The following is a 16,825-nucleotide window of genomic DNA, read 5'->3' as shown; positions in this document are numbered from 1 at the left end:
ATAGTTCAAAAGTTGATGAAGTTGAACCAATAGATTGTATAGAAATTCATAACTTAGGGAATATAGAGGAATTTTTGGTCTCTTTGTAAAACTTACAAAACTGCGATAAAAATATTAAGCATTGAAGATGCTAGAAAAATAAACCGCCAGTAAGTAATACAACTCAATTTAGTAAAGTACAGTTTTTATTTATTTACATATTTTCTTAAGTGAGTCTACGTTTTCAATCCAACTAGACTCATAACAGCTTCATAAATCAACAATAATTAACAATAATGATAATTAACAATTGCAGATTAAAATTAACATATTTCTGTGATTAAAATTGCAATTTATTTAAACAAATCAGAAAAATATGATGTTTTTCAAAAACTTATTGATTTACTTAAAAATAATAATGATAAGTAACAATTTATTGAAATTATTAATTTATAATACAAATTAATTATAAATAATGGTTACCACGAATTTCATTTTATTTTATAAAATACTTATTAAATAGATAAATTTTTAATATCACAGATTTTAATTTATAAGAATATTATATTAAGTCCCGTTACTTGAAATTTTATACAGTCATTATAGATTTTTATGAATACTTAAAATTGGTGAAGGTTTTATACGGATTTTACTTTATTTACTAGTATTTTTAATAAACAAATCTTCACTTTAAATTTTTTTTTTAATGTAATATTTTATTTATATAATTCAATTAATTTTTATGAGGTTAATTAAGTCTTATTGCTATTTGAAAAGATAATTTTTCTGAAATAAACATAGTGTTATGTATATAAATGAGGAAATTAGAAATAGGTTAAAGTGAATTAGGTTGGGTCAAGAGTTGTTCTCAAAAAAAATATTTCTAAAATAAATACATTCAACTGACCGAGACTCGATTTTTTTTCACATGGAATTCGAACATTTATACTTGTAACTAGGAAGAATTAAAAGATAAATATTCAATTTTAATTCTTCTTAGTACGTTAAATAAGCAAATGTATAACTAAAAAATCATTAAATTGAACAGAAAATTTATGTTGAATTGATTACTATAGAATTTTTAGGACTATTAAAAATTTATTGTTGTACATCTTGTATTACATTAAATATATTTATAGATACATCTGTTTATAATTCAATTATTAAATAACCGTGTAAAAAAAAGTGTACATTGTTTTTAACTAATTTTTATAAAAAAAAAATGTTTGTCTTTTTTCAGTATTTAAGCAATGAGGCGGAATAGAAGATATATATCTATTTATACTGTCATAATACGAATATATTATTATAATTAATTAGTATTTTCTATTGTTTTGTTTGATTGCTTGACAAAAATTTTATTTTTAAAAAGAAAATATAAATGAGTTATTCTTAACATTATATTATAAATCTATAAAAAAAAGGCAATAACCATTTATTAAAATAATACTGCAAAACAATAAGCCAATTTTATAATTCAACATTTCATAACATCTATTTTGGTAATTTACTTACGGTCTAATTATTTAGACCGTAAGATATAGGATAAGATAAGGATAGGATAAAGAACGAGCATATAAGAGGGAATATAGGTGTAGTATCAATTGTGGATAAGACGAGAGAAAATAGACTTAGATGGTTTGGTCATGTTATGAGAAGAGAAGAATCTGAAGCTATAAGAACAGTAATAGAAATGAATGTTGAAGGAAGAAGAAGTAGAGGAAGACCAAAAAAGAGATGGAGGTATGCTATTGAATGCGATATGAGGATAGCTGATGTGAGCGTAGATGATGTGGAAGTTTAGGATAAGGTTGGCCGACCTCAAGTAGTTGGGATTAGGAAGGAAGGAGAAGAAGAAGAAGACTTACGGTCTAATTATTTAAAAATTTTCATTATAAATACAAAGATATTTTTATATTGAACGTTTTTTTTTTAAATTATAATGAATACTTAATATTAATTAAATTATATAATATTTATTTAATAAATTTGAGTATTTTTAGTAAAATTTTTAATGACAGTAATTACTACAAATGTTAAATTTTACAAAAGCGTTGAGAGTAAAAAACCTTATTATCTCTAAAAATGTAGTGTTATTACGGAGGAAACATCACAAGGTACACTAACATAAATTAAATCAATGAAATAAAAGTTTCAAAATAATTCGGTTTTATTAAAAATATATTTATTTTAATAACTAAACATAAAGCGAAATTATTACCGTTACTTTAAATAAATTTCATTTTAAAAAAACAAATAAATATTTTAATAATAATATTTGTTATCTTATAAAATGGTATATGTACATAAATCATTGAATACATATATATTTCATTTTGTGGATTTTTACATTTAAATTGTTTAAAATGTTACTTTTATGACTAATCTTTGTAACTTTTTGGTTAATAGTCATTGTACACATTTTTTTTACACCGTGACTTCTTTCATATAAGGTTTTTTGCCATTTTGATTTACTGTTAAAGATTTTTGAAACGCACTTATAGAATAACTACTAGTATGATTGCTGGCATTTGTTTTTTTATCCACATTGATTGACCATACATCTCGTTTGCTTACTTCTTGCATGGCAACTATTTTATCTACTATTAGTTGATTACCTAGTCGGATATTTTTATCTTTAAGTATTTCTAATTGCTGAAAAATTTGAGCAAATTCATCCTGTAACCATAAAAGTAAATTAACAAGGTAAATATATGTTATCGAACATATTATGTTAGATAACAACGTTTTTATATTATAACGACGCTGTTAGTTTAAAGGGCGTACCGCTGAAAATCAAAAATATGTGTTTAGTATTAAGTTTCAGAAAAATATAATGCACATAAAATGTTAAAACGATATTCACAAGTGTAACAAAATATCAATACATTCGGTGTTTATAAGATTTTCAAACACCTACAAAGAAAATACAAAATCTATTTTATACAAACGTGTTCAACTAATTATGAGAGTGACTAAAACTGTGAAAAACTCAAAGTTATGAATTGTATGATAATATTATTTCTAGTATAGTGTATGATATACATATTTCTACATTAATAATAAACAAATTATTTTATTTTTTTTGTCTTAGAAATTGAGTGTTTATATATTCGTACAGATTGTTTTTATAAAACAGAATAGAAAAAAAAAATTGAGTATTTTATTTTGTTTTGATTAGTTCCCTAAACAGAGAATAGTTTAGTACACGCCCTTTTTTTTAACAAAATATTGTTGATAATATAAATTCAATATTATATACTTGGATTTCATTTTCAGAGAAAGTAAAATCAGCACTAGATTCTTCAATACCGCCGAATGTAGAATTGGCTTTATTAGAGAGTTTTGTCTGTTTACTTAAAATTCTACCACAGCCAGTTATTTTTATACTTTTTAACTGTCCATCTTCATCATTTGATTCTTCACCTTTAATCACTAGGTATGCCTATAATTAAGCGTTATTATAATGAGTAACAAAGTATAATTTGAATTAATGTGAAATGTTTGTAATAAATTAAATAATTGTTTTTCCGTAATATTTATATGTAAAAATTTATGGTGTTCAAAAAGCATATACTTTGTATTTTCATATACAGGTTTTCAGTGAGTAAAAATATGATTTTTTTTACAGTTGTTTAAAAAGTGAAAACTTGATATTTTATATACAGAGTGGCCCACCACTCTGTACATAAGAAAAATTTTAGTAAAAAAATATCTTATTAATATTGAGTAGTAAATATTCTGTAGCGTTTTGTAGTTTGTGAAAATTTGAATTTTCATGTATTATTTTACGGTATTAAACATTGATAACGTATTGAGAAAAGGACAGAAGAAAACGCTATCTTTTCATGATTACTGTGTATACATATGATGATAATGTGTATACATTACAAACATGGCATTAATACCATGATAAGAAATTAGATAAGGCAATTATTACTTATCACTCTCATTCAAAAGTATATTGAAAAGATAGCGTTTTCTTCTGTCCTTTTCTCAATACGTATATCAAAGTTTAATACCGTAAAATAATACATGAAAATTCAAATTTTCACAAACTTCGAAACGCTACAGAATATTTACTACTCAATATTAATAGGATATTTTTTTACTAAAATTTTTCTTAAATTCTACTCTACAAAATAGCTATCCTAGATTTTTTTTTTACTTTTTATTTAAAATTTAAAAATAATTAATATTTTTAATAAAATGTAAAAAAATTAATTATTGAGATATAGCTATAGACCTAACGTATAACTATTATTTAAAAAAAAAATCAGCTAAAAATATTAACTGGATCAAAAGTTATTTAAGTTGTCAGTGAGTGGTGGGCCACCCTGTATACTAGAGTGAATTAAAAAAAATCTATCTTTGGAATTTTAATGAGAGCCATTTTAACTTTATTATATACATTAAAATAGGCATATTGGGAAAATTTGAGACTTTTAAAAAATAATGTCTGGTGGCTCAACGCGTTTTTAATGCTTAAGCTAAAATATACGATATTCTTGAAAATATGAATAAATAAATATTGCAATTGCACACTTTTCATATTTATTTTTTTTATTAAACAATTCATTTTTAATTAAATATAATACAATAGAAAAGTAAGTTTTATATTTTTGGTAACACTAAAATTGACTCTTTGGGATGATTATAACGAGTTGTTAGAACTTTGTTTGTCATTCATTGGAACACTGGACAAAAAAGAATTATAATTCATCCACCAGGAGCAATTCATAAAGCAAGATGGATGGCAATAATAATATATTGTCTTAAAATTTATATGTTCCGTACGCAATTTAAATTAACAATTTCGGAATGAAATATTTATATAAGATATTGGTTCAAATGTTCATATCCAGCAAATGTACCAAATAATGAACTTAAACTACTACGAGAACTAAAGCAATATAGTAATATTAATAAGTATGTAAGTGACGAAGCGATAAAAGCTTGTTTTTGGCATTTATGGTACTTCAATGAAATAATTGTTGAATTATCATTTTTTGACAATAAATCATTGATAAATCATCGATAGACGTAAAAATTAAAATGGTGCAAGCATTAAATAAAAAAGGAGAATACAATCCAAAAAGACGAATTGGAATGGAAACAGTAAAGGGTAATGAGGGTTTAAATCAATTTGTCACAGAAAACACTAAACAAATTTTTTTAGCTCTCAAAATAAATGATAACTTTTTACACGATGATCCCAAAAATGGTATTAAAATTCAAATTATAATTTGGCAAAAACCAAAATTGAATCCTTATTTGTGGTAAATAATACAGCAGATAGAGGCATAGCTTTAATTAAGCAATTTAATAATTGCCTAACAATTGACGAGGATCAAAAGCAATATTTACTACAAGTTGTAGAAAAGCAACGCAATGATAATATTTACTACTTATAATATACATAAATACCAGCCAAATTGCATAAAAAAAAATTTAAGCTTACTTGAGACCTACTAGAAATATACCATATAATGACGCTAATTATGATGTCCACGCAATCAATTTTCGACTTAAAATTTCGAAACTAAAAAATTTTTGTTCTACAATAAAAATTAAACTATTTTAATATACTAATCATAATATTTGACCAAAAATTGAATAACTGAGGCCGTTTTTTTGGGTATATGTTCAAAATACAAAAAACACGTTGAGCAACCAGGCATTATTTTTTAAAAATCTCAAATTTTCCCAATATGCCTATTTTAATGTATATAATAAAGTTAAAATGGTTCTCATTAAAATTCCAAAGATAGATTTTTTTTAATTCACCCTAATATATATACAACATAAAAAAGTTATAAAAATATTTTGAAAATAAAAATTATTTTTCTTCAAAATGACTAAGTATATTTTAGCTTCGATGCGAAGCTAAGTAGGTATTAATTTTACTATGGTGAATCTATATATATGTTTATATTTTTTGTGTCTGTCACCACTTTTTTCAGATCTTACTAGACTGATTTCACTGAACAACACATAAAAAGATCATAAATTGTATCTAGTTGAAGACATGATTTTGGAAATTATAAAAATTTGCCTTGTTTCCCATAATTCGCAGAAAACACAACAATTTTGATTTTTAAAATCTGGAAATTTTGACATTTTTAAAACTTTTTTACTTAACTTTTGAAAAATTTCCGGAAACACTTCAAATTTTAAACATATGTTAGATTAATGTTTATGTCATCTGACAAAGATTATAAAAAATTTGTTCTGATCACTTGTGTTCTATATTTAAACAATATATGTTAAACAAGTTTACATCAGGTTCTCCCCTTAATGTTGTAAATAAAATATTGTTAAAACTCTATAATTTATTGCAGAATAATGGGTTTTATAGTTCTATTTTAGGTATTATGAATGTAGTTCTTTAAATTTTATATTTATAAAAATGTATTATTGACTTACTTTACTGGCAAATATAAAACCTAGTAGTGTAGTGACTGTGAGTTGAGTATGACAGAAAAAGATTATGTACTGCAAATCAGGATTAGCTGGTGATTGCAGAAAAAACCTATGATAAAAATCAATAAAATAGCTTATAATCAAACTATTTGACATTACACTATACACACACCTACGTTTAATAATAATATGGTATCGTTTAAAGCATTGTCTTAATACAATATTACATCGTATTACTTGATTTTTATTACTAATTTAATAACTATATAAAAACATACACTGTGTGATTTATTAAGTTTACAATCTTTCATTTTTTTCGTTAAATTATTATTTTTTCAAACAAATATATAGCTTAAAGTTTAATATATTTTTATAAGCCATTGCAAGTATCAAGTTTTTTATAAGAAAAAAATATTCCTAAGGGTAGATTTTAGGAGTATCGTTTGAAATATAAATGGGAATCTACTATTATTATTTTAATGCTAAATGGAGAATGGTCTAAATAAAATTTGACTGGTTGATGATATCCAGAATTGTATTAATTTTTGTGATATTATCATTTGAAGATTTAGAAAAGATAATGAATGGGGTAGTGTTTAACGACGCTCTATTTTTACCATAACGCATAAATAAGAATTCTTCAACGTTTTGCATCCCTGTCATCTATAACCAAAAATTATAACTCAAAAAAATAAATCACATTGTTTATAAAATGTATATTATAGATGTCTGAGACAATAATTTTTTAGAGTTGCCAGTTAGGTAACTGAGAACTCTTATAAATTTTAATACAATTAAAATTTCATTGCAATTTTTTGTGCTATTAAACTACGTTAAAACTATATTTTTTATTGTTTATTTGTAATATTAATAAAAATATTATTTTCTTGATGTTTTCGAAATTTTAAAGATAACGGTTTTTTATATATTTTCATACAAAAAATGTTAATTGATCGATAATAAATAAGTATATAACGCAATTTAATATATTTACAACGCTTACTCCACCTATGCCACATGTCCACTTTATTCATTAATATACTTGTAACTCAATAAGTACTTATCGTAAAGTTTATATCAAATAATCAAAATTTTTGTAATAAGAAAAGCTCTAAAAAACGGCAATTTTGAAATGTTGAAAAAATTATTTTTATAATATTAAAAATAAATAGTAAAAATATATTTTTAAAGAAGTCTAAGAAAACAAAAATTGTATCAAAAGTGATAAGAGTTCGTTAGATTTGTTCTACTCTGTATATTTGATGCTAATATTATTTTGATTTTCCTAAGTGCACTTAAACTACATTTAAAATATAATAAGTTTAACTGTATTATAATTTGTATTATTATTTTATTATTTAAATGTAAGCATGTTCATCGAAACTGACTAGAGTAAATTAATTTTAATCTAGAAATAAAACTTTACGTGCAATAATAATAAAAACTACCATATAAAAATATTTATTTGTATAAATATTTTTATTTTTGACATTACATAAATAAATGTTTAAATATTTAATTTATTTATACATTTACCATTTTTTATATATTTCTATTTTTCCGCTAGGACTTCGAACTAGATGCCCCAAAAAGAGGGATAATATTATTTAATTATTTGATATAATCTTCTATTGTAATAAATCAATGATATTCCCTTATTTTTTTGGATTTAATACAATGTGCGTGTAAAGTTTCATTACTTTTTAATATTTGAATTAAAAAAGCCTTTACTTTACAGACATTTTTATTTTAATTACTCTTTTAACAATCTAAAGCTCTTGAATGATAAATATGATATAAAAAATTGTATATATTTAAACATGTTTATTGTAAAAGTTTTTGTTATTGGTTATAAATGATGAAATAGGCATTACAAAAGGAACTAAACATTTAAATTATATAATAACATAATTGCCATTGAATATTTGTCTTATTTTTAATTTAACTATAATAATGAATGATTTTATAGGTATTTAGTACGACCAGAACCTTGCACCAACATATAAAAATAATACAACATTTTTATCAAGAAAAGTTATTTATAATTATTTAGTATAATTATTATTTATTATAATTTATTATAGAATAATTATTTATTAATAAGATTGTATGGTCTGTTTATTTCTTTTTTATCTCTTTTGTAATTTTTTTCAGTAAAGAAAATAGGCATAATTAAGGGCGGAGAGGGGGATAGATCCTTAAAATAAAAATAATTACAAGATTAAGATACAATTGTTGTTTCGTTTAGTTGGATAGTAAAATATTTTTTGTGTATATTCCTTCAAAACAAAGCTTTAATTATTTTTATAAATTTAATTAATATTCATTTTATTAATCAAATTAATATACAATATTGGTAGGGTTTAAGTTGGATAACACTTTTGATTGATTTGGATAAAGATTATAAGCACTTAATATCTTTAAATATGTACGTCATGTTTACCTCACAAGCAGACCGTCGAAATAACTCAAGAATTCACTTGTCTTACCTTCATTTTACTGTACTAAACTTCAATAACATTCTTAATCATTTAATATTAAGTTACATGATTGTATATAAATTACTATATTGTTTAAATATAAGGATTCGTCAACGATATTGATATTTCTATTCGATATCGATACGCCGACATTTTTCATTTTTCCCACAATATCGATTATTTTTGAAATATCGCGATAATCGAAAAAAATTGTATTATATATATTATTTGGTAATAGGCGAAATACAGTTCGTGATAATCTTGAAACGTTTTTTATATTAAAATATATTATGAAATATAGAAATGAGATAAGACCAAAAATAATATTTATTGATACAAAATTCTATTTTGAGATTAGATTTTTTATTATTAAATTGTTGTTATTTCTACTTTTAAGAAAACGCAAACGAAATAAGGTATGAGAAAAATTAGCGAAAGAAATTTCAGAATTAGAAGATGTTGTACAGCAACAACTGATTAAAACTGAATCTGAAAAATAAAATAAAATTATTGAGCCCGAAAAGAAATTTCTATTAGATGATAATAATAATGATGTTTTATTTTGTAAAAGTTTAAATTTTATTTCTAAAAAGAAGAAAAATTGTGTTTCAGTAATGATTTATAGCAATAAAAAAAATATATAAACAACACTCATAATTTTTTTTTTTTACCAAAACACTGATATAGCTGTAAAAGCATTATTCAAAAAACACAAAAATTCCATCCAATTAATAAATCAAAATTATAATGATAAAGTCTTGAAACAAAAAAAACTTATTTCTTCATAATAAAAAGTAATTAGAAAATATTTGAAAATATCCTTATGAGATATAACTATTATCTAAATTTTTTTTATTTAAATATTATTTGATTTGGTTGCTATATCATAGTCTGGTTTTTACAAAAATGGTAATTTAACGGTATTCTTGAAAATAAAAAAATGGTGAAAAAATTTAATTATTAAATTTAATTATTTTTCTACATCGATTAATTATTTCGTATCGAGATCAATTGTTTTTTTTTTATATAATATTGCTGAAATTAGATACGATATCGATATCCAAAAGTATATCTTTGACGAATCCTATTAAATTATTGAACATCTAATTTTGCTTTTATACTTAGTATATATTTGATTAATGAGTGTTACCAAATTTAAGTTTATTATAGAATAAGCACATACATTTAACACATATTAAAAATGGTTTTTCTTGACAGTATTTATAATAATAATGAATAAACGTCACTTACATTGATACATTCAAAAATACTGAGAGAATAAATTCATTATAAATGGCCATCGACATAAATCGACTTTCATTAAATTCTGAAGGAGCTTTTCGCACTACAATACAAAGACGAATTCCCCAAGCAAGAAATAATACTTCCACTGAAAATAATAAATCATTTAAATTTAAATATGAAACAAAATTTGAGTACCTTACTAGTTAATATATGACGTATAAGTTATAAATTTATCAGCTAATTAATTTTTTTTATCAAAAGGCGTTCATGATGTATGGTAATATTTTTTCCATAAATTAGAGTTATAGTAGTGAGTAAATAATGAGTATATATGAAATTATGATGATTTATTTTTTTACTTAAGAACATCTAATAAAGTTTTCTCGAAGTAAAAAATGTAAACTGTTATTTAAAATTTATAGTAAAATTGTTGTTTAATTCTAACTCTTTTTACTTTCTGGATTATCTGTTGTAATATACAGTGTTCTCTTTATTACGATATTTTATCATTTAATAAATACAAATATAGATAAATATTAGGATAATACATTGAGCGTGTCCTTATTTGTATCCTTATGATCATATTGTTTTGTTGAACAAAGTTTCACGGTTTCAATTTAAATATTGAGGAGCAGTTTTTATTCTAATTTTATGATACATTTTATGGAATTTTTTTATGTTTTTTATAAAAGTAGTTTTGAATCGAGAAGTAAACATGTATACAGAATGATTCTTTTATCATGAACCACTAAATTAATCGAAAAAATAAAAAAATGATCCATAATAATTTTTGAACGAATATTTCAATATTAATATTTTTATTTCTAGGTGAGATGGGGTACTATCTAAAGAAATATCAAGTGGTAAAAGAAATAGTATTTCTACCTTACATCCAGTCATTACTGTAAATTGTGAAATTTATGATTTCATAATAAAAGAATCAAAGAATGTCAAAGTGTGTATACAAGGTGATTTTTTTAACGCTAGTCACTAGATTTCTCTTTAAATATAAAAAATGTTAAGCAATTTTTTTTTTTGGTATTTTTTAACGTTGCATATTTTTTAATGCCACCTTAAAAGGGTACCAAATTAATTTTTTTAAACGACATCATACATGATTAACTAGCTTATGAAATAAAAACTAAGCTAATTAAAAAAATGACTAGTCAATAATCATTTTTAGTACTTCGAAAGTTATTGCCATTCTAAATTACAGACTTTTGATGAAGTGACAATATTTATTATTAGACATTTTTCAACAGCATCTCTCCTCCTGCCAAGGTTTAAAAATGTTTTAACTTTTAAAGTACTAGTTCAAAATTTGTTATCGACAAATCATTTTCTTAATTAGTTTAATTTTCTTAATTTTTTACTTTATCGATCAATATGTAATTTCAACTACTATTTTTTTTAAATTTTTCAACTTGAGTGTAAAATATTTCTTGATTTAATAATTATTCAGTTTATTTTTAAATTCATCTCTTATACCTTATAAACGTATAAACTTAATTTTTTTAATGATTTAATTAAAAAAATGACTTGTCTATAACAAATTTTAACCAGTACTTCGAAAGTTATGAACATTTCTATACCATAACAGGAGAAATGCATTGGATAAAGTCTAATAATAAATATTGTCATACCTGATGAATCTATGACACTAAAAATACCAAAAACAATTTACTTAACATAATTATTATTTAAAAAAAAAAAGAGTGCTTACTATTAAAATATCACCTTGAATAATGCACACTTTTTTTTATTGATTTTTTATTTTTATACAGTATTTTTATTGAGTATTTTCAATCTATTCAATAGATATAAATAGTGAAAATGCAGAAACATAAAAATAACAAAAATAGAATTGATTTGGTGCTTATGTTAAAACCTCTCGCAATAATAGTATAGTATTACAGCTCGTTATTTATACTTAAAATAAAATAATTATAAAATTAACATTTAAGTTTGTTAATTATTTCCCCTTTTATTTAGTTAATTGGTAGTATATATTTGCAGCAGCTATGTTTTAAACGTTGGATTCAGTATACACTTGGCGAATTAATGTTGGCGGTTGCTTGTACATTAAAGTATTACAAATTTAGTATTAAATACGTCTACGTCTATCCCATTGACTGAATGTTGAACATTTTTTAGCTCATAAATTATGAATCATATGAATATTATTTTAAGTGCTACTCAAACGATATATTCGTAATTGATATTTTTCAACTAATAGCTAATAGAATTTTTTAATTTAAATTAAATTAAAATAATTCGAGCATAAATACTGAAATTTGTATTCATTAATAGTTTCTACATATTTACATAAGTATGTATAAGAAAATTTTATTGTTGAATATTTTTAGCCATGTTTTGCCACGTGTATCGTTTAATAAATTATTTGTTTATTTATATTAAATAATTGGTTCAAGGTACTCTTGAAAAAATGTCCAAATTTTTACATACATATACTTGAAGTTATTGACAATTACAAGCTAATGAAATTGTTTGATAAATAGCGATAATATTTATTAAAATATTTGTATACGAATTTCCAAAACTTAATAATAAAATTACACTACTTATGCTTAAAATTAACGTATATATTATAAACATTATACTGGCATATGGGAATTTTTAGATAATTTCTCACTGTGTAAACTAAAAAGAAAAAATATGTAAAAATAATAATTCAAAATATTTTAAATAAATTCTGTTGTATAAATATGATGTAATAAATTCACGAGATTTTAAGATATTGGTTATTTAAATAAAAAAAAATTAATTGAGTTTAATCCATCTTTTGCAGTTATTAAAAGTTATCACATTCTTAGCAAAATTATAATTTAACCTAATTAATTTAAGAAATATCGCCTAGATTAAATTACATTTTATAAAAATAATCAAATGTTTTAAGAAAGATTAGCTATAATTTATAAAGGGCAAATTGAAAAATACATGACAGTAATAAAAGAAATTTAGAAGTATAATAAAATATTACTTACGAATCGAAAAAAATCTATCCCACCATCCAGTTGGACACAAATCTGTCTTCAAATTATTTGCAGTTCGACCAACTATAACATAAGGTGGATCGACCAATGTCCGTATTAAAAGAATTAAACCCACAACAATCATCATAAGTCCTAATCTTTTCAAAAGATCCTTGTCAGTGATTTTTACTACTTTGGCTGATTTTACCCTGAATATAACGGAGATTCTGTAAAATAAAACATTGATTATTTTTTCTATAATTCTTATGAAATTAATTAATTAAAAATTATTTCATTATTTTATTAACGATAAAAATAAAAAATTTGATAAATCTCTAGTAACTAAAAATAAAATAAATGTTCACAATATTTAAATTATAATACTAAATAAATCGTAAGGTAAAAAAAATGTTACAAATATATATAATATTATAATTACGTTTTATATAATAATTGAGATTACAAAATTCATTATTAAAACTTCTGTGAACTAGCAAAAATTACATAATATTCGAACAGATGATCTCACAATGGGTGTAAAAGATGAACCAATATGTTTTGATAACTTTATAACTTTTCATTGTGTATATAATTTCGCTGATTGTTTTTTAACAATCAACATACATTATGAGATCCGTTATAATTGTTTAATAAATATTAATTTTCTAATTAAAAATATAAATAACATTTTTAAAAATTTACGAGAAATGTTTCAAAAGATGTCAAAATAACTAAAAAATCTTATATAAAGTAATGCTATGTACTTATATTTCTGTAATACTTTTAAGTTTGTGAAAATTTGAAATTTTTGTTTTTATTTTACATTATTAAACGTTCACTATATGATTAAGAAAAGGACGGAAGTAGACGTTAACTTTTCAAACTAAATATTGGTTAGAATTATAAATTTTTTCTAGGGATATAAAATAGAAATAATGCTCAATATTAAAAANTATAATAAATATAGTAAATATAGGGATATAAAATAGAAATAATGCTCAATATTAAAAAAATTAAACAAATTTTAATTAAATGGATAAAAATACTGTAAATTACTTTCAATTTATAGTTGTAAAGTGATGTTTAACTGACAGCTAAACAAAATAAATCAAAACCCTTCCAACAAATAGCCCATGTTTGAACATTCGACTGTAAATTTCCTGCTTTTTGGATTCCCATTTTATATCAGACACTAAATGGGAACTTCCAATTTATTGACGATGTTCCCGGTTGGGGGTTCTTAAGACCTTTTTAAATTCTGGTTTGTACTACTAGAGTTTGGAGAAATGTTGTAAATTTCATTAAAAATAAAAATAATCATGGATTTTTTAAACCCATCATATGTACTTTTAAACTAATATATGTGGCCTTAAATATGATTATGTGGTTTAACATAAGACGGAAAAACTAAAATATAAAATATAATGAAAATATAATTTTATAACGTACTCCAAAATTTTAAATTATTATACTCAGCACATGAGGGATTTCTTGTAGTAAATCTAACCGACTTATTCTCTTAATTTAAATGGAACGAGTCAGTATGAAAACAATATAAACTTTCACCAACTAAAATATAAACACAAGTTGAAAATAATTTTTGTGTTACAAAAGTTTGTTATATGATTTATTTAGATTAACGAGACATATTTTTAATTTATATTCATACTTAATCTTATTTATTCTACACATAAATGCACAAAGCGAAATTCAATGAGTTTTCAATATCGTTAAAATATATAAAAGAAACATAGACAATAAAGGGATAATATCTATCCCTTTATTATACTGTTGTATAACACATATATAGTATTTTTCAAACGGCGTAATTGTTATGCAATTTTACTACGTGTATGTAGTGTATGTAATTAAAATAATAATGTATGATAGGTTTTTATTTTATGGTTAAATTACCTTTTATTTTAACAATACAGTATTATTATAAGTTCAATCAAAGTTTTAGTAACTAGAATAATATGAAAAAATATTTTCTGATGAAATATATATTTTTTTTAGTTACATATAATTATATGATTATTCAGCAAAAAACAAAGCTGTGAGTAATTATTATAATTGAAAAATTTACCAAAATTAAAATATTAGTGACTATATTATATAGTACAATATAAGTATTATATAATACTATAGTATTATATTTCAATTTGCTATGTTGCATAAATTATTCTTTAAATTAATCTAATAGAAGTATATTTTAGCTTCGATATAATGTTGAGAAGGTATTAGTTTTACTATGATGTGTTTTTTTTTATTTATTTTTTTTTTTTGTGTCCATTACCACTTTTTCTCAGTTCTCATCGAACCGATATCTTTCAAACATACGTCAAAATATCAAAAATAGTATCTAGTCAAAGAAACTACCCTCAAAAATAGTAAACCTTTTCCTCGTTCCTCGTAACCCACATAGCAATGAAATATTTCTAGAATATTCCTATAATATTTATTTTTGATATTAAAATATTTCTAGAATATAACCAGAATATTCAAAATATTCTCACAATGTTCTCAGAATATACTTTGGCAGCGAATATTACATTCTCACAATATTTTAAAGATATTTCTAAAATATTATAAAAAATATATTGTGACAATATTTTTAAAATGTTTTATAAATATATTAAAAAAATGCAAAAAATTTAACCGCTACGCGAGATTCGAACCCTGTACTTCCACAGCTCTTTGGGCTTGTACGTTACCCATTGACCCACAGCTTGCTTCAATCGTAATTGGATAAAAAAGACTATTTAAGGTAGTTCAAATGGTTATTTATCTGTTAAGTCATTTTTCCTGTTTAAAAAAATTCAAAGTAAATACAACTTTATATTCAATTTAGATTAGATTCGTAAAATTTTTTTGAAAATTAGCGATCCCATCACCATTATCTCCCTTGTAAGTTAAAAATTGACTTTTATTGTTGATAATATAGAAATATATTTTAACTATAATAAAAAATCTTTTTAGGATTTTAAGTTTCACAGGTCAATAATAAGATATAATTGCGCTGATAAAACTAAAAAAATTTTAACTCGATAGGCCTGCAAATAATAGCAACAAGGGTTTTTTACTGTCCCTGACTTACTTAGCTTAATTGAATTCGGTTAATTAAAATTGATACTAATTAGAGAAAATGGCTGTTTAATTATTAAGGATTTAGGCATAGTTGTAAAAAATACTTTTAAAAAGTATTTTAAATAATATTCAAATATTTAAAAAAAAATGTATTTAAAATACTATTTGAATACTTTTCATACAAAAGTATTTGAGTAATACTCAATTACTTTACAAAAGTATTTCAAATACTAAGAATACAATTAAAAAATAATAATAATGTTTTTATTTTAACTAAGAGCAAAAGGTTCCACCTAAATAATTAATTACCAAGAGGGTAATTTGAGTCAAATATTGAGTACTCTTAAATTAAGAGAACTCATTTATTATTTTCGATATTTTTTGTTAGAGGTAAATAAAATTAATTATTGGAGACTAATCAGTGAAAAAAATAAATATTAGTACACGTGTAAAAACCTGTAAAGTATGTCTTATTGACAATAGAGTAAATCATTTNACCTTCCGGAACAATTTCGAAAGTTAAATTGAAAAAATTGATTTTTGTAAAAAAAGTTGTCATTTTAAATTCCCTTCTGTGGGCAGGTAAAAAGTCAGATTTATAAAAAAAATATACCAAAT

At 22.8% G+C, this 16,825-nt stretch overlaps 1 protein-coding gene across 1 annotated transcript in view; it reads right to left on the bottom strand.

The window, feature by feature from the left end:
- Positions 1 to 558: 558 nt before the first annotated feature.
- Positions 559 to 16,825, bottom strand: part of LOC126895498 (probable G-protein coupled receptor CG31760) — a 66,532-nt gene continuing 50,265 nt past the window's right edge. Inside the window, exons 9-13 of the mRNA XM_050667434.1 lie at positions 13,133 to 13,347; positions 10,134 to 10,272; positions 6,406 to 6,511; positions 3,242 to 3,424; positions 559 to 2,658 (exon numbers count right to left, since the gene is read on the bottom strand). Of these exons, the coding sequence (XP_050523391.1) occupies positions 2,407 to 2,658; positions 3,242 to 3,424; positions 6,406 to 6,511; positions 10,134 to 10,272; positions 13,133 to 13,347 (895 nt within the window). The 3' untranslated portion in view covers positions 559 to 2,406. The remainder of the gene's footprint in view (positions 2,659 to 3,241; positions 3,425 to 6,405; positions 6,512 to 10,133; positions 10,273 to 13,132; positions 13,348 to 16,825) is intronic.

Source organism: Daktulosphaira vitifoliae, unplaced genomic scaffold, assembly GCF_025091365.1.
Source record: "Daktulosphaira vitifoliae isolate Bord-2020 unplaced genomic scaffold, ASM2509136v1 Scaffold_1, whole genome shotgun sequence".
Taxonomy (NCBI): Eukaryota; Metazoa; Arthropoda; class Insecta; order Hemiptera; family Phylloxeridae; genus Daktulosphaira; species Daktulosphaira vitifoliae.
This window is presented reverse-complemented; position numbering and strand designations above follow the sequence as displayed.